Source organism: Pelodiscus sinensis, chromosome 18 (assembly GCF_049634645.1).
Source record: "Pelodiscus sinensis isolate JC-2024 chromosome 18, ASM4963464v1, whole genome shotgun sequence".
In the NCBI taxonomy this organism is placed as follows: domain Eukaryota; kingdom Metazoa; phylum Chordata; order Testudines; family Trionychidae; genus Pelodiscus; species Pelodiscus sinensis.
This window is the reverse complement of record NC_134728.1, coordinates 15,241,676-15,265,899: the sequence shown is the minus strand read 5'-3', so window position 1 is coordinate 15,265,899 and position 24,224 is coordinate 15,241,676. Positions and strand designations below refer to the sequence as shown.

The 24,224-nt window shown below is 44.2% G+C and overlaps 2 protein-coding genes across 4 annotated transcripts in view; one reads left to right on the top strand and one right to left on the bottom strand.

Annotated features, from left to right (window-relative positions):
• Nucleotides 1–23,661, bottom strand: part of LOC102457221 (uncharacterized) — a 137,959-nt gene extending 114,298 nt beyond the window's left edge. Inside the window, exons 1-2 of one of the 3 annotated variants that reach the window (XM_075901164.1) lie at nt 23,510–23,661; nt 9,672–9,790 (exon numbers count right to left, since the gene is read on the bottom strand). The gene's annotated coding sequence lies outside the window, so the exon portion shown is untranslated. Of the gene's footprint in view, nt 1–9,665; nt 9,802–23,509 lie in introns of those variants that run through there. The other 2 variants (XM_075901165.1, XM_025187914.2) reach the window with 2 other exon arrangements.
• Nucleotides 49–2,743, top strand: MC3R (melanocortin 3 receptor). Its single transcript, XM_006129401.4, has one exon. The coding sequence runs from the start codon at nt 62–64 to the stop codon at nt 1,040–1,042; it is 981 nt and encodes a 326-aa protein (XP_006129463.1). The 5' UTR covers nt 49–61; the 3' UTR covers nt 1,043–2,743.
• Nucleotides 23,662–24,224: the final 563 nt, after the last annotated feature.

Below are 24,224 nucleotides of genomic sequence, written 5' to 3'. Positions count from 1 at the left end.
TTTTTTAACTGAACTGATGCCAATTCTGTAATTGTGTTTGTAAGCAAGCCTCTTGTTGATAATGAATACCACACACCGTGTGCTTACATTTCAGCCTGTGCTGGTTAACACTACTGAGGACTTCAACGACTCACTCCTCCTCAGCAACAGGAGCAGCAATGGATTTTGTGAGCAAGTCTTCATTAAAGCTGAGGTCTTCTTGGCTTTAGGGATCATCAGCCTGCTGGAAAACATCCTCGTAATCCTTGTGGTGCTGAAGAATGGAAACCTACATTCCCCCATGTACTTTTTCCTGTGCAGCTTGGCAGCAGCAGACATGCTAGTGAGCATGTCAAATGCCCTGGAGACTATAATGATTGCAATCCTGAGCAATGGCTACTTGATCATTGATGACCACTTTATCCAGCATATGGACAATGTCTTTGACTCAATGATCTGTATCTCCTTGGTAGCCTCAATTTGCAACCTGTTGGTTATAGCTATTGACAGGTACATTACTATTTTCTATGCTCTCCGTTATCACAGCATCATGACTGTAAAAAAAGCCATAGCTCTAATTGTGGTCATTTGGATTGCTTGCATAATATGCGGCATCATGTTCATTGTCTACTCGGAAAGCAAAACTGTCATTGTCTGTCTCATCACCATGTTCTTTACCATGCTTCTTCTCATGGCTTCCCTTTATGTCCACATGTTCTTATTTGCCCGCTTGCATGTTAAACGGATCGCTGCCCTCCCAGTGGATGGGATTCCTCATCAGCGTACCTGTATGAAGGGGGCTGTGACCATCACAATATTACTTGGGGTCTTCATTGTTTGTTGGGCGCCTTTCTTCCTTCATCTCATCCTCATTATTTCGTGCCCCACAAACCCACACTGTGTTTGCTATACCTCACACTTCAACACATATCTGGTCCTGATTATGTGCAACTCAGTCATTGACCCCCTGATTTATGCTTTCCGGAGCCTGGAAATGAGAAAGACATTCAAAGAGTTAGTTTGTTGCTGTTATGGCATGAGTGTGGGACGGTGCATTCTGTAAATGTCTAGTTTAGTATTTGGTATAGAAAGGGTCTATGCACCCTGGCTGTATGTATCTAAACAGAGTCAGCAGCTCCACATTACAGACTGGCAAGGAAGGAAGGACGGACACAGGAAAAATGTAAAAAGAGAGAGATTTTACTTGATATCTTTAGAAAGTTTTTCAAAAGGGGAGGCGATTTACATCATTTGCTGTTGCTCGCAGTGATAACAGAAGTGAAGCCAGAGTGTTGTGCAAAATAGCTGAGTACTTCTTTAAGAACACCAAGACAATTATATATTGTTTAAACAACAGTGTGAACCAACCAGTTCACTGTTAAGTTAAAGTAGTGAGGTCTAAGTAACCATTTATGCTCTCATCTGTGGTACATGGGCATCATATCACTGAAATAACTTTGTAATTATAATATATTGAGGAATGCATTGTTAAATCAATAAAGCAAATCATAGAATGTAATCTTTTAATGAGAAGTTACTAATTAGAACTATCACTAGAGGGTTTCAAAGAAAACTTGGAATGAAACCTACAGAACAGCTAAAATACATTGTGCTATGAACTTAGCTTTTGCCTTATTCTGCAAAGCAAATGGAAACAGACTTTTTACAGACAGCAGTTTGACCGAGGAAAATATCTGTCAGAAATAAAAATGTGCAGGTAAAATACAACATTCTTGGGGTGAGGCATACAGACCGTGGGTCTGATTTGCCTCCTGGCTGTACATTGGTGTAAATGAATTTACATCAGTGGAACAACTCCTGATTTACCCTGATGACATGAAAGGAGAATCCACTGTTTGCAAATCTTTTTCAAACACGCTATGTGCGAGCTGCCAGCCTTTTAAAATGCATAACATGCTTTAAACTAAAGACTTTTAAAGCGATCTGTGTTTTTCATAGATGCAAAATGTATAAGTGACCTTCAGATAGTGTGTGTCGTTGAATGTACATCATAAGTATATTCTATTTACTATGATGGACACGCAATGTACACAGATAATTCTAATGAAATCTTTAAATAATGCTGAAATTTTATACTAGATTTTGGCTCCTTTCTGTTATTTTCCTACTGTAAAAAACAACTAGAGACAGACTGAAATAATATACAAGGCATATGCAAATATACTCTGTTATATATTCTCTTCAGACATTTCAAATCCGAGTTGACTCTTAGGAACCAGTTTGTTTTAGTCTCAAGACATTTCATTAGTTTGCTGCTTGTTTCCTGGGACATTCTGCTGTCATTTATAATGCTCTTGTCTAGGATATTTATTTGAGCACCTTACACCCTCAATATATCCAATGGCCTCCAAAATATTGCTATGTTCAATAAGGGTACGTCTACACAGCAGCATTATTTCAGAATAACATCCATTATTCCGAAATAACTATGCGAGCGTCTACACAGCTAGCCCGTTATTTAGAAATTATTTCGAAATAACGGGCATCTTATTTTGGTATTTGTAAACCTCATTCCACGAGGAATAATGCCTCTTCCGAAATAGCTATTTCGGAATAACAGTAGCGGGGATGCTCCACTGCTGCTATTTCTAAATAGATTCTCCCCCAGGCCATCCAAAGTAATTACCCCCCAGAGCTTCATAGGGCTCCAAATCAAGGTAATGTATCCACATTAAGGGAGGCTGTCTTGGACTAATTTCCAGACTTCCATGTAGTGTAGACGCATTATTTTGAAATAAGCTATTTCGGAGTATTTCTTCTGGAATAGCTTATTCCAAAATAATTATGCAGTGTAGATATAACCTAAGCATTTTCTTACTTTAACTTTGTCTTTATCATTGCAATGGCTGCTGTTACATGGAGATCAGCTGGAACAACACATCATTTCAAAGGAACAATCAAAAATTTCTCAGAAAATGGGAACATTGTATGGAACTATTAATATTCCTAACTGTAGTCTAGTCTGTGTAACTTTATGTTCTATTGCTTTATTTGTTATGCTATTCTGCCTCAGGTTAGTGTGTGTTTATCTCTTTTGTACCGTCTCCTTTTTAAATAGTTTTTGGTGATACTCATTTAATTTGTACTGTGCTTTGCTTCTGATGGTCTAAAGTAAGGCCTTTTTTGAATTTGCTGGCCAAAAACCTTATCTGTTGAATAAAATAATCTGAAGAAAACCTTCTGAGAAGTCTGCACTTTATGTATTATTGGATAGTAAGATCACTGTTTGACAAGCAACTCTGGATCCTATACTGACTCTACCAAGTTCTGTTGAAATAAGGGGAAAATCCCTACTACGCTTTTGCATCCAAGTTGCAAAAACATAATGGAAAGAGCCATAAAGGGTTATAAAAAGAGGAAAGTAGCCCCCAACAGATTTATCACCATTACTTCCCTAAACCGCTGGTGACTGCGTAGTGCAAGTCTTCATGCCCCTCACATGCCTAACACACAAGTGCATAGGGATGGGGGAGGGACGCAGCAGGAGCCAGCCCCACTGCCAATCTACCAGCTCCAAGTCCTGGTCTCTGAGTTCTCCTGGCCCTGCTAGCTTGGGCACCCCACAGAGTCCCGCCACCCACCTTTCTTGCAGGCTCTGCAGCCTGCTGTCACCAGGGTCCTGGACACCGGCCCCAGAAGCTCTGCTGCCGCTTAGGATCCTGCTGCCAGCCCATGGTTCTGCAGCTGCCTCTGCTTCAGCCACTTTTCACCTCTGCTAGCTTAAAGCAGCCGTAAAGTTACCTTAACAGGGATTACGCTAAACCAGCAACTTCTATGCCATTTCCCCTCCTTGACCCCAGCATAGGGCTCATTGGTAGGAAAGGGGCTGTGATTGGTGAGCCTCTGCATTCCTGATTCTTCAGCTGCTGTCATGGTCTGATTCCTTGGCAGGTGCCTCTGCTTCAGCCACTTTTCACTTCTGCTAGCTTGTGGCTAGGTTGCCAACATCCCCAGACCGGATGGACTGGACACCATCTATGGCAACAGCATCCGGTCCGAGAGAGTTGGCAATCTGAGGTGTGACCCCAGCCTGGGGCAGTGAGGTTTGCCAATAGGTGGGGGCGGCACAGCTCAGCACTCCCATCCTAAAAATAGTGCCAGCACCACTGCACAGGTGATATGGGGCTGTGTTACAACCGAGGCTCTTTACTTCAAACCACAGCTAGGCATACATATAGTTCATCCAGAGTTGGATCCCCAGAGCATTAGCTCCAATGGTGGTTGTCACACTTCCACTTGCCTGCTTGGGGGAAAGGGCTGAAGCCCAGAAACAGGTGAGAGGAGCCTCTGTGCTGCATTTTTCTCATCCATCCCAGGTTAACAGGCAGGCTAAAATTCCTGATACATTATTGCTGCTTCAAGCCGCATACATTTCCTTTGAGCTCCTCTGTGACCCCCACCACAGAGACCACAAATTGTACATGCTGCCCAGGGACCAGCCTTGCTCCGAGTAGTTAGCTGCAGTTACCATTCCCAGAAATGGCCCAGTCCCCAACAGCTTCTTCATCTCTATCTCCTCTGGCTCCTCCAAATCCCTGCCAGTTATATGCACTAGGAGTTGGACCAGGGACAGGGTGTGAGCTAACAACCATAGCTCGAAACTCCCTGGATGGAAGTCAACTATTTTCCTCATAGAGCCCTCTGTGACCAGCACTAAATTCAAGAGCTTTGGAACAAATCACCCTTCTCGACGTGGTGCGTGTGAAGTCACAGGGGCAGGGCCCAATGGGGTTGTGAATTCACTTCAAGACAGTCAATTAAGGATAGATAGTTGTTTTTATTAATCTCACTACGTCTCTACTATTACAGGCTTAATACTGCCAGATGGTTACACAGCTACTGCAAACATACAATTAAGCATAGGCAAAGCAATGCATAAAAGAGTAACAGGCACCTGGAAATGCTTATGCCCTTTCAGGTCTGCGGGAAGTCCCGTTCGCTCACCTCACACCCGGCTGCAGTGGATGTGGCTCCAGCTAGGGGGATTCAGGACCCCCTTCAAGGTCTAGGTCCCTGTTGCGACTCACTGGACATGAGATTCCCTACACTAGTTATGCTACAGTTGTTTGCCGGGTGTGCACGTACCTGGCTCAATGCCATTCTTATCACTCTTATGAGCTGAGACCGAGGTCAAACTTGTTAACTGCTTAGTAGTTTCCCAGCTCGAGGCATGGATTAAAGCTGATAAAGCCCAGCTGCTGTTTGGGCTTGCAGCGTCCCACACTATGGTAAACTGGGTACAGCAGAGATGGAAACTTCCATCCTAGGCCTGCTAAGCTGCAAGACCCACATATGACTTTTATGTGACAGTGCATCTCGGAAGAAAAAAAGTCATGAATGTAGCTTTTAGTCACCTATCCCCCTCTCCAGTCCTTAGGTCAGTGTCAAGCTGCAACCTTGGTCTACTCTAATAAACACCAAAGGACCATGGCAGCAGCTGAAGAATCAGGAATGCAGAGGCTCACCAATCACAGTCCCTTTCCCTAGCAATGAGCCCTATGTCAGGATCAAGAAGGGGAAATGGCAGAGAAGTTGCTGGTTTAGGGTAATCCTTGTTAAGCCAGCTTTACGGCTGTTTTAAGATAGCAGAGGTGAAAAGTGGCTGAAGCAAGAGCCCAGTTCTGGATCTTTAGGTAGAATGTAGCAGAAATGAAACTTTGGGTGAATCCTGCTAATTTCCTTCCCGTTGTCTTCAGCAGTAACACAATGAGGCTCACCACCCTCAACCGAACTGCTCCCATAAATGAATGGAGAAGAATTTGGTCCTTTCATTTGTTTTAAAAAATCGAGTCCATGAAACACAGAAGAAACAGCCCTGGAGAGAGAGCCAGGGCCAAAATAGCTGTAGGCGACCTCAGTCCCTCATTCTGTCCTTCTCTAAATGGGTGCAACTCTGTTTAAATGAAGTGGGCTGAAAATGGCCTTTGGTGTCTAACAAGTGGCATTCTTTTAGGCTCTCATGCAGCATGCCTGGTATGATGCATTTTAAGTGATGAAGTAGCATTTCACGCCACTTTACTCAAAAGCAAGGGTTCAACCTTTTTCTTTCTGAGTCCCCCACTCCATCATGCTTTGAAATCTCCCTGGTCCACTTGTGCCACAACAACATTTTCTGCCTATCAAAGCCAGGGCCGGCATTAGAAGGTAGCAAGCAGGGAATTGCCCAAGGCCTTATGGCCCCGGGGGTCTCACGAAGCTACATTGCTCAGGTTTTGGCTTCAGCCCCAGATGGTGGGGCTCAGGTCCCTAGGCTTTAGCCCCATGTGCTCCAGCTTCTGCTTTCTGCCTGGGGTCCCAGAGAGTCTAAGCCAGCATAGATGCTGACTCCAGGGGTGCTCTGAGGCTGGAGCACCTATAGGAAAAAATTAGCAGGTGCTGAACACCCACCAGCAGCCACGGTTACCCCTCCCCCAGTGCCTTTCACCCACCAGCGTCCCCACTGACCAACTCCTCTCCCTTCCTTCCCCCCAGCACCACCCCCCTGGCTGCAAACAGCTCTTTTATTGCATTCAGAGCACGCAGAAGGGAGGAGACGGGGCTGGGATAGGGCATGCCTGGGGGAGGAAGTGGGGAAGAGGCAAGGCTGAGGCAGAGACCTGGCGGAAGGGGGTGGAATGGAGAGGAGATGGGGCAGAGCAGGGACAGGAAGAGCTGGGGCAGAGACTTGGGAGAAGGGGTAAAGTGTAGGCAGTGCCCGGGTCAGAGTGGGAGGCTGAGCACCCCCCAGCTAGAGAGGAAGTCAGTGCCTATGAATCTTGGATCCCCTGAAACCTGCTTGCAGCCCCCTAGGAGCACCGGATCCCTGGTTGAGAACCACTACCAAAAGCACTGAATAATGTTACCTCCCCATCCAATCCCACAAGAACATTTTTTATTGTGGTGAAAAGTTATCCAAGTAGGTGAAGCAGCAATATTTGTGAGAAGGGGAGGAAAGAAAATCTGTTGCTAAATTCTAATATCACTTTTAGCTACTTTGGGGGCACATCCTCAGCTGATGTAAATCATCAGAGCTCCACTGGAGTCAATGGGTAGGAAAAGCTATATCTCCTCTCTCTGTTTATAGAAGTGCTTTTATAGTCACAGTAAAATGTGAACACTCAGAGCCATAGTCCTTTAACAGACTGCAAAACGTCAGAGAAATGCTGCTTACTTAGTAAAGTCTATGAATGTTGGATCAAGCAATAGCATGGGAAATACTGGAGCAAGATTATATCCATTATATATAAAAACTCTGTTTCTATCTATTGATTTACTAACTCTGAGTTCTGCTGGAAGCTTCACAAATGTGCTTGCCTTCCCTGAGCCTTGAATCTTTCATTTGTTTCTCACAGTTGAAAGCTATGTAAACACTCGTGATGTGGTCAGATAGATGGATCTTAAACACTTGGGAGTACAAATTATTCCAGCAACATGACTCATTAAAGCATATTATGCAATGTACCTCTGGATCTGCCGCTCATAGAACAGTAGTTAGCTCTTATGTTCCCCTTTCCCTTCATAAATCTCAAGACATTTTACAAAGGGAAGGTATCATTAGCCTTGCTTTACAAATGGGGAAGCTAATGCACAGAGTACTGATGTGACTCACCCAAGGTCTGAGTCAGGCCTACAGGCTACAGCCCTGGATAGAAACCACATCCCCTGTCCTGTGCCTGATCCCCCAGACTATGAAGCTTCAGTGGCTCATCAGCTGGTTTAAGCTATGCTAGGACCAGGGTTGGCCCTTTCTCTCTGCAAGCCAGGTCTTCTGGGCACCACCTGCTGTTCTAGCACAGGTGAGAATAAACTTGATTTTCTTTAGTGCAATACAAATGTCATGTTCCGTAAGACTTGAGATGAAAGCAGGGCCGGTGGGAAATGTAGGCAAGGGCAGGCATTGCCTTCCCAAAAAGACTGGGGTGGTCCTGCCCACGTTCCAGGTGGCTGGGAAAGCTAAGCCCGAGGCATGGCTGCCTCTATGACCAGCGCTCCGGCTGGCTGGTAAGGCTGGGGCTGCCTTGCTGCTCCCAGGGCCGGGGTTAGAGCTGTGGGGCCACCCAGCTGCTCTAAGGCCTGGAGCAGGGCCAGGGCACAGGGCTGCCCAGCTGGTGGATCAGGGCCAGGGAGAGGCTGGTTCTGCATGACTGCTCCTGGAACAGGGAGGAGGCATTAGCCTTTGGCAAGGGCCAGCAGCCATTCTGGGAGGGGCTGGGAGCACAGGGCAGGGGCCAGCAGCCAGGTGGGCATGGAAGGGGCATTGGGCAGAAAGGACAGGGCTGAGGCTTGCCTCCACAAGCCAGCTGTTCACCAATGCCCCATAGATGAAAGGCACAGGGGATATGCAACGATCGCAAAGCACTTCACGAAGGTCAGTTAGTAAAGCCACCCAGCACACATTACTGTGAGGAATATGCTGCTCTGCTCATTTTTAAGGTCACCAGTTTTTACCCCTGTGTTTCAAATCACGCAGCAAGTCAGTACGTGCATGGAGCTAGGAAAAGGACGGAGGTGTCTGGGAGCCAAGTTCACAGTTTTAACCTACCTGTACGAGGAAATAGTAATAGACGGGTAGCCGGATTAGGCTGATCTTGCTAAAACAAAAGGAAAAACTATGTAGCACTTTAAAGACGAACAAGATGGTTTAATCGGTGATGATCTTTCATGGGCCAGACACACTTCCTCAGATCATATTTTGGAAAAGAATTGGCATATTCCTTTGGTATATATGGTAATGCCAATTCTCTTCCAGAATATGATCTGAGGAAGTGGGTCTGGCCCACGAAAGCTCATCACCTATTACACCATCTTGTTAATCTTTAAAGTGCTACATAGTTTTTCCTTTTGTTTGTACAAGGAAAGTTCATTAATCAGATGATGGTACCATATTACAGGTGCTCCTCTAATATTCTGTGTTCATGGCTGCATTGGTGAGCTTACCATTAAGTTCCCAGTTTGCACTGAAGGATGAAAATAAGTTTCACTGCATGAGTGCCACAAAGTAAAACAGAGTCTCAGATAGCCAAACTCTGCCTGAGGAGGAGAATTTTATCCTTTTTCCTCATTTAAAATGTACTTCCCAGAAGTACTAAGCAGCAAAGTTTGTTCCAAATCTGCTCTAAGTAACCAAGTATCAGTAGCATCACTGGTTCTTCTTAACTACTATGTAGTTCACACATAATTTAGATTAAAGTGAAAGGCTGCTGTCCTATCCTCCACTCTGGTGGCACATCAGGGCCCTGTCACAAAGTAGCTACATCCTGCTGCAGGTTGTTGGATTGTGGAGGTTTATCAAAATGACTGTTTGGTAGCCCTATAGTCTAGATCTAGGTCACAGCCCCGCAGGTCAGGGCAGTAATGCTCAATGGCGACAGTCAGTAAGGCCTTCCTTCTATTCAGGACAGCATGGCCCATGGCCCAAGTCTGTGCAAGGGTCATGTGGCTCAGGATAGTGTGGTCCAATGGCCAGAATCTATGCAGCAGCCCTGCTGTCCAGGGCAGTCTGGCCTGTGGCTAGAGTCAGTATGGCCCTGCGGCCAGAGTCCTGCAGTTAAGGTTCTTCCTCTAGGTATCAGTGACTCCAGTGATGGGGCAGCCAGGACAGGGGGACCCAGGCCCACCTTTCTCTACCAGGTCCTAGCCCAGGGCCCTAGGGAACTGGTGTTTCCATTCCCTGGGCCACTTCCTACCCTTACTTCCAGCGTTGGTAGTCTCACGGCTTCTGCTGTCTTTCCTCTGTCAGCACTGGCTGGCGGTCCACTGGAGTCCAGCTGGCTTCTGCGTCCTGGAGCTCTGGAAGTCTCCCAGCATCTGCCTGCAACACACATCTGTTCTCATCAGCGGCCAGTCCTGGGCTGATGATTCTTCCTTTTATACTCTGGTCTCAGTTGGAACATGCTAGCAGAGGTGGTAGGTGTGGTTTCCTTGGCTACAGTGTGCAGTTAACTCCTGCTGGCCCGGCGCAGGGTAGGTACTCCCCGCCACAGGGTGATAACCACGTGGGATAGTGAGAGGGCAGGAGGGTTCTACGACCCAGACCATTCGGTTCTACGAGAAACCCGCTTTGCTGTGGATTGCAATACACCCGAAGATGGACCGGTAAGAACGTGGCAGGCTGGGGCAGTGCTCTGGATGCTGCCAGGCCCAGTCAGTCAGCCCTGGGGATCTGATGGCTGGGCAGGATGGTACCTGCCACCTCAGACAATGCTAGGGGATCCAGAGGCTTGGGCAGCTCGGTTCTCACAGCCCCTGCCAGCCCCAAGTTCCCCCAACATCCCCTGCACTAAACTAACCCCACTCCAGTCCCCTGCCGTGCCTCCCTCACACTCCAACCTCCTGCCCTGACTCCTGCACCTCCCGTGCCATATGTACCCCACACATCCACATCCCCTGCCCTGAGCTTCCCCCCACAACCACAATCTCACACAACCCAACTTCCCTGCCCTGAGCCCCTCAAGGGGGGTTGAGATAGGACAGGACTGAAGTTACTTTCACCCCGAATACAGCCCCACAGGTAATGTCGGTAAGGCTACCATGAAACTGAGCAGCCCCAAAAGCTGCTCTAATTTATTCTGGGGGCCATATCTGCCCCCAGCCAGCCCTGCATCTAGGTAGCATAAAGGTGGCTTTGCCCATCTTCCCCCAGGCTGCCTCTTCTGTGTGACATTCCCTATGAAGCACAGCAAAGAATCTTTCTCTCCCAGAGATTTTTTATAATCTGAAGTATTAGGCCCAGGGTAAGAACACAGATAATTTCTTCTCTCCGGAGACCAGGCCTCTATGTACTGGATCATCTGGATAAATACCTGTAGAGGAGTTAGTTTATCTATTTGCATTTTCCTTAGAAGAAACCTGTCAAACTTACATAATGAAAAGTAATTAAAGCATATGGGTCACATAATTCAGACCTTGAAGGGAACAACAGCACGTTTAGTACAGCTTGTTATGATAACGTACTATAGAAGTTCCTTTTTGTTCTTAGTTGAAAAGCATTATTAAATCAGTCATATGCTGAAATTTCCCAATGCTCAATCTCTCTCTGTGGTAAATCCTATATCATCACTCCATTTTCTCTTTTCTTTTTGGGTTGGAGAGATTGGAGGTACAAGGCTCCTTAGGAACCTGAATGGCCAGCATGACCGCATAAAGACTCTTAGACACAATTTGTATGGGAGGCCTTGTCTGTCACACAAAAACTGGAGAGAACTGGTTTTAAAGCAAGATCTGGTACAAGATATTCTTTTTCTGGTGTTTTGCGTGAGCTACGAGATACATCTGACAGATGAGGTCATGAGTGCAAGGCCAGAAATGTGTCAGCTTTCAGAAAGCGGGGTTTTTAGGGAAGCAGAAACAAACCAGGAAAAAGAATCCTTGACCATTAGAACTCTCACTGTATCTTGAATGCATGAAAAAACATTTGATCTTTTAATTTATTTTATCTAAACACATTCATGCTGGGAACTGGAATTCAATGGGCATAAACTGATCACCACCTTGTGTGAGGAAGAACCATTTGTCTACACTTCCCTCTGGCTACGTCTAGACTGCAAGCCTCTTTCAAAAGAGGCTTTTAGAAAGATACTTTTGAAAAAGCCTCTTTCGAAAAAGAGTGTCTAGACTACAACCAAAAGACAGAACTATGTAGCTCTTTAAAGACTAACAAGATGGTTTATTAGGTGATGAGCTTTCGTGGGCCAGACCCACTTCCTCAGATCAATATGTGGAAGAAAATCGGCACAAACATATATACCAAAGTGATACAATCAAAAAAATGAATGCATGTGAAATTGACAAATCAAATTTTAGAACACAGTGGGAGTGAGGGGGGAAGGTTAGTGTCTGTGAGGTAATGACATAGGGGTGATAATAGGGGAAGTTTCAGTGAGGTAATGACATTAGGGGTGATAATTGGGGAAGCTATCTTTTTAATGGGTGAGATAGTTAGAGTCTTTGTTTAAACCCATATATAAAATGTCAAATTTAAGCACGAATGACAACTCTGAAGCTTCTCGTTGAAGTCTGGAGTTAAAGTCTCTTTGAAGCAATATGTATGTTTTAAGGTCATTGAGGGAATGATCAGTCTGGCTGAAATGGCAAGCAACAGCTTTCTCTCTGTGAGAGAGCCTTATGTCTGTTTTGTGTGCATTGGTTCTTTGGCAAAGTGTCTGAGACGTTTGTCTAAAGTTTGTCCAATGTACATAGCAGACAAACATGCATATTGCTTCAAAGAGACTTTAACTCCAGACTTCAACAAGAAGCTTCAGAATTGTCATTCATGCTTAAAATTGACACTGTATGTATGGGTTTAAACAAAGACTCTAACTATCTCACCCATTACAACGATAGCTTCCCCAATTATCACCCCTAATGTCATTACTTCACTGAAACTTTCCCTATTATCACCCCTATGTCATTACCTCATAGACACTAACCTTCCCCCCTCACCCCCACACTGTTCTAAAATTTGATTTGTCAATTTCACATGCGTTCATTTTTTTGATTGTATCACTTTGGTATATATGTTTGTGCCGATTTTCTTCCACATATTGATCTGAGGAAGTGGGTCTGGCCCACGAAAGCTCTTCACCTAATAAACCATCTTGTTAGTCTTTAAAGAGCTACATAGTTCTGTCTTTTGTTTCAGCTAGACCAGACTAACACGGCTGCAACTCTATCACTAGACTATAACCAGTACTTACGAAAAAGTAATCTGCCTTTTCAAAAAAGAGCACTCAGGCAGTCTGGATGCTCTCTTTCAAAAAAGCACGGTTTGCATTACATAGCACCTCCTTTTGAAAGAGCACTTTCAAAAAAAGGCGTTCTTCCTTGTAAAACGAGGTTTTCCGTGGTTGAAAAAACTACCGTTTTCTTTCGATTTACTTTCAAAAGAATGCAGCAGCAGTCTATATGCAGGGGAAGTTATTTCATAAAAAGGCCACTTTTTTTGAAGAAAACCTGTGGTCTAAACATACCCTTTGTGTGTCTCTGCAGCACTTGGCACAATGAGAATCTGATCTCACTTGGGACAGGGAATACAGTTCACTGTGTATCTATGCAGAGCCCAGAAAAACAGTAACAAATGTATAGTACTTTAAGAATCGTGACCATTCATAGGCAATTGGAGAGCGGAGACCCCGTCATGCTCACCAGCATTGTTTCCTTGTGCTCTCCTGTCTGTAGTTACCTGCTGGCTCTTGTCTCATGCCTAGATTGTAAGATGTTTGGGGTCGAGACCTGGGGACCATTTTTCTGCTCTGCATTTGTACAGCACCTAGCACAATTAGGCCAGGACTGAGCCCTCCTAGTTCTACAGCAATACAAATAAGACGTTTGAAAAAACTTAAAAAAAAACAACAAATAGTCTGGTAGCACGTTAGAGACTAACAAAACATGTAGATGGTATGATGAGCTTTTGTGGGCACAACCCACTTCTTCAGATGACCGTGTTAGAGAAAAGAAACTGCCCCCCCCCAGTAAAAAAGTTTGGCCAGGCCGCTCTTGCTATAGTGGGCTCCAGTTCTCCTTGGAAGAAACCAGCCGTGCCCTTTCTGCATACCATTGCCTTTAGAAAAAGGGAAGGTGTGAAAAGAGGAAAATAGTCTCAGACTCTCCCACCCATCACCTTGGCGTGAGAACTGCGGGGCTTACCTGGTCACATGAAACCTGCACAGTTTCGGCCCAACCCCTGGGACACAGGACCCCCCACCACTTGGTGACCATTGGGCCATATATGGTAATATGCAAGCGCGAGAAAGCGATGTGCAGATTTGGGGATAAATACCCATCACACAGTTCGCTCTAGGAGGCCTTCACAACACACGTATCACTGTGCGTGTGCCTTCTCATATACTTCAAAGCGCTGTCGGCCTGATCAACCGACCAGCCACCTCCCCCGACTTTCGGGCATAACCAAGGCCTTCGCAACCGAACCGATTATCTGTGAAATGTTCTGTGTGCTGTGTAGGTTGGTATGTATGATTTGATTTTTTCTTGTTGTATAAGCTTAGTGTTGTAGTTGTTTTGGGTAGTACATAGAGTTTGTAGTTATCACTGTTATTTAATTAGTGTAGCTGGATATTTTAAGATTAGAGACTATTCCCCTTGCTGTTCCCGTCCTTATATATCTGACACGTTTAACTAGAAATCATAGAATAAATATAATAAATACTGTAAATTAATTATTAACACGGTCTATTAAAAATCTTAGAATAAATACTATAAATTCACCACTGTCATAAATAAATATTTTTTATTTGATAAAACTGTCCACCTGGTTCTGTCCTTCCCCCCTTGGGTGTGCATCATCAGACCTGTGATTCTCGCGACAGACCGGATAAATAATATATAAATAATAATATGGGAAATAAATAGATATCCCATATTCATCTGAAGTCCCTGGTATTAACCCCAGTGTGAGCAAAATGAACAGTTTATATAAACTACTGGCATGTTTCCATGTGGGGTAATGGGTCATCTAAGCCAGTGTTTCTCCACCAGTGGTACATGTATCTTCAGGGGCACTTGAGAGAAGTCTGGGGAGTATGTCAACACAACTGAAATTTGGAGAAAGCTGAATTTTTGTTTTAAGTTTTACAGTGCTTCATTATTTTTGTACTTTTTACACCCAAAAATTTCAATCATCCACCCGGCTATGATTAGGATTGCCAGGTGTCTGGTTTTCGCCCGGACAATCCATTATTTCTGGCCCCCGTCCGGTAAAAAAAAAACAGAAAATTCTGGACGGTTTTTTTTTTTGTTCAACTAATTTTTTTTTCCTGCCATGTTCGGGATTTTTTGTGAAAGTATCTGGCAACTTTAGCTATGATTAAGTTGTTTAAACATATGTGTTGCAATGGTAGAAACATTTTTTGTGTGTCTGAAGACAATAGGTACTGAGGGTACTTATAATTTTTTTAAGAGGTACTTTATAAAAAAGATTAAGAAACATATATCTAAGCCATAGCCATGGGCTGTGGGTTTAAAAAGGCAAGGGGAGACAATGCCTCCCTTGGGTCTTAGTGCTCAACCTCTCCACCTCTTCCTATCCCTATTTGGACAGTTCCTGAAGACTCCCACAGCAGGCTGTTGCAGCTTGCAGACTAGTAACTCTTCCCCAGAAGTGGATGTTCACTTAAAAGTGAAAAGCCTTTCAGCTTGCTAGATCTATTAGCATAACACTGAACCTGTGAAGAGCCATTAGGTGATAAGGAAACCATTTAACAGGCATGTACCTACCCTGAGTTTACTTACAAAAACAGTTGTGCATTAAAGTCCTATAGGCATAGTAGTTTAAAATTTGCTTTAAATATTTCATTAGTTTGTTGCTGAATCACATCTCTAAAAAATCCATGTATGAATATTTAGAAGCACAATCTGAGTATTCAACTTTAGCCTTTAATGCTTAGATCTTTAGGCAGAGTTTTACAATAAAGTCTTCAAAACACCACCCTTATCTAAAATACGCATTTTAATTTTAATGATTAGTATAGTACAAAAACTGCTTCCAAAGTGTTCCTGTCCTTTCTATCATCCCTGCTCTCCTTTCACACACACTCCTTGAAAAGAGCCCTAGGGGTATGTCTACACTAGCTCGTTAATTCGAGCTAGGTAGGCAAATCAGGCAACCGAAGTTGAAAATGAACCCTGGGATTTAAATATCCCGGGCTTTATTTGCATGTTCCCGTCCGGCCACCATTTTTAAATCCCCTTAGTTCAAACGAACTGCCCACGGCTACACGCGGCAGTTTAAAATTAATCCAAACTAAATCCTTGGTTTGGATTAACTGTTACTCCTCGTGGAATGAGGGGTAACGTTCTGTCATTCATGCTTAAATTTGACACTTTACGTATGAGTCTTAACAAAGATGCTAATTATTTCACCCATTATAAAGATAGCTTTCCCAATTATCACCCCTAATGTCATTACTTCACAGATACTAACCTTCCCCCCTTACCCCTCCTCTGTTCTTAAATCTGATTTGTCAATTTTATGTGTGTTCACTTTTTTTTATTGTATCACTTTAGTATATATGGCTGTGCCATTTTTCTTCCACATATTGATCTGAGGAAGTGGGTCTGGCCCACGAAAGCTCATCATCTAATAAACCATCTTGTTAGTCTTTAAAGTGCTGCATAGTCTTGTCTTTTGTTTCGTCTAGACCAGACTAACACGGTTGCATCTCTATCATTATAGGAGCCTGTTCCAGTATTTCTTGTGATTACATAGAAAGTGTACAATACTGAAAGTTAAGTTTATTTCGTTGATGAAAGGAGAACTGCTTCTGACCAATTTCTCACATGTATGTTTTGAAAATGTGCATGATTCATGAGTCACAGGAGGAATCCCCAAATCTCCTGCCAGAATGCATGCATTGTTTCTTTTAAACAATTTTATTTAAAAAATACTGTGAGTCATAACAAAACAAGCCCAGCCACCCACAAGTCCAGAAAATCTCAAAGCTTCCTGCTTCCTTTCATCGAATGTGTCAGACACAGTGTGGCATGCTATGTAGGAACTTCAGATTTCCCCACAAATGTCAAGCACACATTTTCAGTATCCATAGATGAGCATAATTATTGTTAGTACCTTTTTTACTTTATTATACATCCTTTCATTAGTGCACTGTTCTGGTTGAGAAATCAAACACTCAGAAGTCAAGAGCAGCCACAGCCATTTCTCTGTGTTTACAACAGCTATAATAGGAGTCCGCGCGCGCAGCACTCTTTCGACACGCTACAGAGGTAATCATCACTCCTGCAAGAGTACACACTGGGAGTAAATCAGAATTGAACTACTGAGACAGAAGACAAATGTGACAGAGTTGTAGCAATTCTATAATAACTCATGGATAAGGCACATTGGCCTGCCTATTGGACTACATTGATTTAATTTTACAGGAATCTGTCTGGAAGAAAATATAGGAAGGAAAAGGATGGCTTAAGATAAACTTCCTCTCAGCAAACCCATAAGAGTTGTTAAGGGACAAGGAAAGAACTATTAGGTGTGATGAGTGGCCTCTCCAGCTAACCCACAAAACAAGTTTTCGATACAACAGGAAAAAGACCCATGAACACAGAAGAACAAAGGAACCATGGCAAGACAAAAAGGCTACGTCTACACTGGCATGATTTTCCAAAAATGCTTTTAACGGAAAAGTTTTCCGTTAAAAGCATTTTCGGAAAAGCACGTCTAGATTGGCAGGATGCTTTTCCGCAAAAGCACTTTTTGCGGAAAAGCGTCCGTGCCAATCTAGACATGGTTTTCCGCAAAAAAGCCCCGATCGCCATTTTCGCGATCGGGGCTTTTTTGCGGAAAACAAATCTCTGCTGTCTACACTGGCCCTCTTGCGCAAATGTTTTGCGCAAGAGGGCTTTTGCCAGAACGGGAGCATCACAGTATTTCCGCAAGAACACTGATGATCTTACATGAGATCGTCAGTGTTCTTGCGGAAATTCAAGCAGCCAGTGTAGAAAGCTGGCAAGTTTTTCCGCAAAATCAAATGATTTTGCGGAAAAACTTGCCAGTCTGGACACAGCCAAAGGGTTTCTCACTCAAGGCAGGGAATCAGTTGCTTGAGAGAACCAGACTGAGGACACCGCTTGGATGTATCTCAAGATCCTAGGCTGGCCTGTGTGGCCACTTAGGCAGGCCTTTGTGTTTTGGTAAGAACAGCAAGTGCATTGTTTTAAAATCCTTTTACTAGAAATGCTTTCGATACAATAAATAGTATGTTGGTTTTCAGAAAACTGATCGCTGAATGCCCCTGGTCGCCAAATCCCGAAAGGAAGAGACACAGGGACTGAACTTCTCTGGACCTGCTGGATAAATATTTTTGATACTAGAGAGGCATCCCATCCATAGGTAGTTTGTTGCCCTAGTCCTCATGCTTCAGGAGGATGTGGGGCCTGGGTGGCTCAGGGGCTGGAGGCAGAGTGACTTGCAGCAGCACTTCCAGCCCCACTCTGCCTTGCCGGCTCCCGGTGTTGCTCAGGAGTGGAGGGGGCAGAGGCTCGGGGAAAAGGGCAGAAAGGGGATGGAGTAGGGAGACACAGTGACAAGAAGAGGTGGGGTGCAGCAGTGGCTTATGGGGTGGAGTGGGTGTTTTCCTGGGCCCTACATTCCCCTAGGGCTGGTCCTGGTTGATAGCCAGTGCATTGGAGCCCAGGGCCTAACACCTGGTCTACTCTGCACAGGTAGGTTACCTTACTGGCCTAATTGTGTCAGTGTCTAACCTACAGATGTAAGTGCTCTGCTACACTGAAATAACAAAGCCACTTCCACAAGAGGCACAAGGGTGTTTGCTGGACCAGGGGAGGTCAATTTCAGCCCTTCCGCTGATGGACTCCAGGCTCTCCTGGGGTCCATCAGCAGACCCAGCTGGGCTCCCCTCCTGACTGCTGGCTGGGCTCTGATGCCAACCCCAGCTGCTAGCTCTCTGCATCCAGCCAGGCTCTGTGCCCCAGCCACCACAGGACTCATAACTGCTGGGCTCCCTGGTCCAGCAACATCCATACTCCTTCCAGACCACAGATGTTGCTGGATCAGAGAGTCCCGGACCAGATAAGTTCAACCTGTAATTAGGGTGCAGGAGCCATGAAAATGGCAGGAAATCCAGGCAGCTAGAGCCCAGCTGCCCCACTACTCCCCTTAAGAGCTGGGAGCTGGGAGAAGAAGCCCAGGTGCACCCCCTTAACAAGGCAGCCCAGGCCATTTCCCTTCCTGCTCCCAACAGGGAATAGAGAGCCCAGGGCAGGAAGCTGCCCACCGGGAGCCCAGGAGCTTATGGGGTGAACATGGTCTTGGTAGGATCTCAGCTCCATCCCTCTTAGGTCAAAGGAAGCATTCCTGATGAGAACATGCACCACCGACCCAAGAAGGGTAGTGTGGACATGCCCCACCACAGTCATTGCAGGGGCTAAAAGTCGACCTAATACAGGTTGATTTCTCTTTCTAGTGTAGACATACCCGAAGAGTGGGATAATTCTGAAACTCCACTTCAGAACAGGGAAAAGCACAAAGCACTGGTACATAAGGAGGTTCACCAGAGAGACGAAGAGAAGGAACAGAGGTGTAGCTAGTCCTGATGCTAACATTATGACAACAGGCTTTGAATTGTTTCTGTTTGTCTACCCAGATACTTAAAAGGCCTCCCACTAGTATCTGAGCACTCAATACTGCTAACGAGCTACCAAAGGAAGTAGGTTAGAAATCACAGACAGTGAGGGTTATAGAATAGAGGAACACGGGAACTACCATAAATTGGATCGGTTTTGAGATCCATTTAGACCCATATGCTGGTTTCAGCTATACCATATGCTTCAGAACAAGGTATAAGAATATTGTAACAAGTAGATTTGAGTTAAACTTGCCCATTCCCCACTATGGGCTCATATAGACTAAATTCCTCTTTCAAAAGACGAATGTAAATTACGCAAATCAAAAGTGCAAATGAAGCGCGGATTTAAATATCTCGTGCTTCATTTGCATATTCACGCCTGATTGCTGTTTTGAAAAAGGGTATTTCGAAAGTGAAACCACAGTCTAGACGCGGTCCTTTCGGGGAAAAAAAAACCCTTTTTGAAAGAACCAGTACTCCTCATTTTTTCAGGAGTATGGCTTACACTCTGAAGGAAGATGTTTAATATCCCTTCCAAAATGTTTGCTGTTAATTATGGTCTCTGGATCTTTTTACCTACATAATAGTCTAGTTTCTTTTTGAGTCTTCTAAGTTCTTGGCCTCGACTCCTGTGGCAATGAGTTCCACAGTCTGGTTACACATTCTATTATAAAGTATTGGGGTTTTAGTTTTGTACGCGAAATGTATCTAACCCAAGATGTACTCATTACCAGTGTCCATGTGCCACATTGTGAGAGACCCTTGCATGTCCAGCCGGCTCCCACCCAAGGAAGTATTTACTATTTGGAGGCAAGATTAAGGCCACAAACTCTTTGATCTACACCATGAGGATCTGACATAAGTGACACAATCCAGACATAGATGTTTTAGATAGGATTTGGAAACTTTATCCATCAGTCAGGCTTTACCATGTGTGGCAACAGACTCATTTTGGCACAATCATAGAATCATAGAATCATAGGACTGGAAGGGACCTCGAGAGGTCATCGAGTCCAGCCCCCCGCCCTCAAGGCAGGATCAAGCTCCGTCTACACCATCCCTGACAGATGTCTATCTAACATGTTCTTAAATATCTCCAGAGAGGGAGATTCCACCACCTCCCTTGGCAATTTATTCCAATATTTGACCACCCTGACAGTTAGGAATTTTTTCCTAATGTCCAATCTAAACCTCCCCTGCTGCACTTTAAGCCCATTACTCCTTGTCCTGTCCACAGAAACCAAGAGGAACAAATTTTCGCCTTCCTCCTTGTGACACCCTTTTAGATATTTGAAAACCGCTATCATGTCCCCCCTTAATCTTCTTTTTTCCAAACTAAACAAGCCCAGTTGATGAAGCCTGGCTTCATAGGTCATGTTCTCTAAACCTTTAATCATTCTTGTCGCTCTTCTCTGTACTCTTTCCAATTTCTCCACATCTTTCTTGAAATGTGGTGCCCAGAACTGGACACAGTACTCCAGCTGAGGCCTAACTAGTGCAGAGTAGAGCGGCAGAATGACTTCACGAGTTTTGCTTACAACACACCTGTTGATACAACCTAGAATCATATTTGCTTTTTTTGCAACAGCATCACACTGTTGACTCATATTCAACTTGTGGTCCACTATGACCCCTAGATCCCTTTCCGCCATGCTCCTTCCTAGACAGTCGCTTCCCATCTTGTATGTATGGAACTGATTGTTCCTTCCTAAGTGGAGCACTTTGCATTTCTCTTTATTAAACCTCATCCTGTTTACCTCTGACCATTTATCTAACTTGCTAAGGTCATTTTGAATTATGTCCCTATCCTCCAAAGAAGTTGCAACCCCACCCAGTTTGGTATCATCTGCAAACTTAATAAGCGTACTCTCTATCCCAATATCTACCTCATTGATGAAGATATTGAACAGTACGGGTCCCAAAACAGACCCTTGAGGAACTCCACTTGTTATCCCTTTCCAGCAGGATTTAGAACCTGCTAACAACAACTCTCTGACTACGGTTATCCAGCCAATTATGCACCCACCTTATCGTGGCCCTATCTAAGTTATATTTGCCTAGTTTATCAATAAGAATATCATGCGAGACCTTATCAAATGCCTTACTAAAGTCTAGGTATATGACATCCACCGCTTCTCCCTTATCCACAAGGCTCGTTATCCTATCAAAGAAAGCTATCAGATTAGTTTGGCATGACTTGTTCTTCACAAACCCATGTTGGCTATTCCCTATCACTTTATTACCTTCCAAGTGTTTGCATATGATTTCCTTAATTACCTGCTCCATTATCTTCCCTGGGACAGACGTTAAACTGACCGGTCTGTAGTTTCCTGGGTTGTTCTTATTCCCCTTTTTATAGATGGGCACAATATTTGCCCTTTTCCAGTCTTCTGGAATCTCCCCTGTCTGCCATGATTTTTCAAAGATCATAGCTAAAGGCTCAGATACCTCCTCTATCAGCTCCTTGAGTATCCTGGGATGCATTTCATCAGGACCTGGTGACTTGCTGACATCTAACTTTCCTAAGTGATTTTTAACTTGTTCTTTGTGTATCCTATCTTCTAAACTTACCCTCTCTCTGCTTGTATTCACTACGTTAGGCACACCTCCAGACTTCTCGGTGAAGACCGAAACAAAGAAGTCATTGAGCATCTCCGCCATTTCCAAGTTCCCTGTTACTGCTTCTCCCTCCTCACTAAGCAGTGGGCCTACCCTGTCCTTGGTCTTCCTCTTGCTTTTAATGTATTTATAAAAGGTCTTCTTGTTTCCCTTTATGCCTGTAGCTAGTTTGATCTCATTGTGTGCCTTTGCCTTTCTAATCTTGCCCCTGCATTCCCGTGTTGCTTGCCTATATTCCTCCTTTGTTAGTTGTCCTAGTTTCCATTTTTTATATGACTCCTTTTTTATTTTGAGATCGTGCAAGATCTCCTTGTTAAGCCAAGCTGGTCTTTTGCCATATTTTCTATCTTTCCTACACAGCGGAATTGTTTGCTTTTGGGCCCTTAACAACGTCCCTTTGAAATACTTCCAACTCTCCTCAGTTGTTTTTCCCTTCAGTCTTGCTTCCCATGGGACCTTACCTACAAGTTCTCTGAGCTTATCAAAATCTGCCTTCCTGAAATCCATTACCTCAATTGTGCTGGTCTCCCTTCTACCTTTCCTTAAGATCATGAACTCTATTATTTCGTGATCACTGTCCCCTATACTGTCTTCCACTTTCAAGTTCTCAACTAGTTCCTCCCTATTTGTTAAAACCAAATCCAGAACAGCTTCTCCTCTGGTAGCTTTTTCAACCTTCTGAAACAGAAAGTTGTCTCCAATGCAGTCCAGAAACTTATTGGATAGCCTGTGCCTCGCTGTGTTAGTTTCCCAACATATGTCTGGATAGTTGAAGTCCCCCATCACCACCAAATCTTGGGCTTTGGATAGTTTTGTTAATTGTTTAAAAAAGGCCTCATCCACCTCTTCCACCTGGCTAGGTGGCCTGTAGTAGACTCCTAGCATGATATCACCCTCGTTTTTTACCCCCTTTTAGCTTAACCCAGAGACTCTCTACACAGCTATCTCCTACATTCATCTCCACTTCAGTCCAAGTGTGTACATTTTTAATATACAAGGCAACCCCTCCTCCCTTTTTTCCCTGTCTGTCCTTCCTGAGCAAGCCGTACCCTTCCATACCAACATTCCAATCATGCGTCCCATCCCACCAGGTTTCTGTAATACCAATGATATCATAGTTGTATTTATTGGTTAGCAATTCCAGTTCTTCCTGCTTATTACCCATACTTCTTGCATTTGTATATAGGCATCTAAGATACTGATTTGATCTTGCCTCCCTGTTGTGCCCTGACCCTCCTTTCTCCTTCCCATTATAGGCCGTAGTCCCCCCCATTTCCAACCCATCTCCCAGTCCCGCACATGCAGCACTTACCTGTGGGCTTTGCTCACCTGCCCCCAACAAACCTAGTTTAAAGCCCTCCTCACAAGGTTAGCCAGTCTGTGTCCAAACAATACCTTGGCATGTGCACAACTTTAAGAATGTGGTTAGTCACTTTGATTTCCAGCTTGCTCTGGATCTGTGCTACTTGTCGCTGTTCAAAGCAGCCTAACTTTAATAAGCATCAGTGACTCCAATAGGACATCCACATCAGCATGTGCTTAATATTTTGCTGACTCATGATTCATAAGCAAAATAGCATTCTACTGCTTTGCTGATCATCTAGTCTCTTTGTACAAGATCCACAGCCTTTTAAACACCTGTGTTGCAAGTTTCTGCTTTAAATTCCAACAACTGCCAGAGGATCAAATAAATCCTTTGGATTTGTAATCCTCTGTCTAAAAAGGGCCCATACCATGAGTCCTCCTCAAGAACCATTTTTTTAGGCTGCCCAGTAACACAGACGTAAAGAAACACCTACCTGGAGCTACGGGTTACACATGCACCTGCTATCACATGCTTTCTTGTGTGAGTTTGCATCCCGAACACCATCAATCTTAATGGATCAGATAACCAGGGTATTTCAGTGCTTGTCCAGCTTTAAAAGCTGCCATATTGAAGCAACATAACCCAAAGAAGCCATTACAGAAATGAGCTGATAACTGAGATAGTGAAAAGGTACACCAGGAAAAAGTCAATCCAGCTGATTACGCATGAGGAGTTGTTGTTTTCAGAAGGAAAATTGCTAATTAGCATGTATCTCATCCAAGCTTTGTATTATGCCTGGTTAGGATGGCACATGAATGCCAGCATGCATAGAATAAAGCCGCAGACCAAGAAAAGCGTCCAATCAGAATTCAGGAATAGCTGATTAGGAAATAAAGTGCGTTCTCAGCTATTAGCAAACAGCTGTGGAGGCCTCTTTAGGTCTGGATGAACTGCACACACACTTAACTCTTTCCACACTTCTCAATACAGTTTCAAATACAGCCCTAGGTTTCCTCCATAATAATATGGGGAAAAAAACAGATGAAACAAGCACTTTGCGTTTGGCTTTGGAGAGGATAGCTGATATTGGTAATAACATTTTGTTCTTCCATAGCAACTTTCATTCAAGGATCTCAATAGGCTTTTACAACATAATGTATTAAGCTTCAAAGCCCCTATTGGGAGATACCATCTCAGTTGAACAGAAA

Excerpts from the sequence above, each read along its gene's own strand:
- MC3R (XM_006129401.4), top strand. The coding sequence starts at position 62 with ATGAATACCACACACCGTGTGCTTACATTTCAGCCTGTGCTGGTTAAC.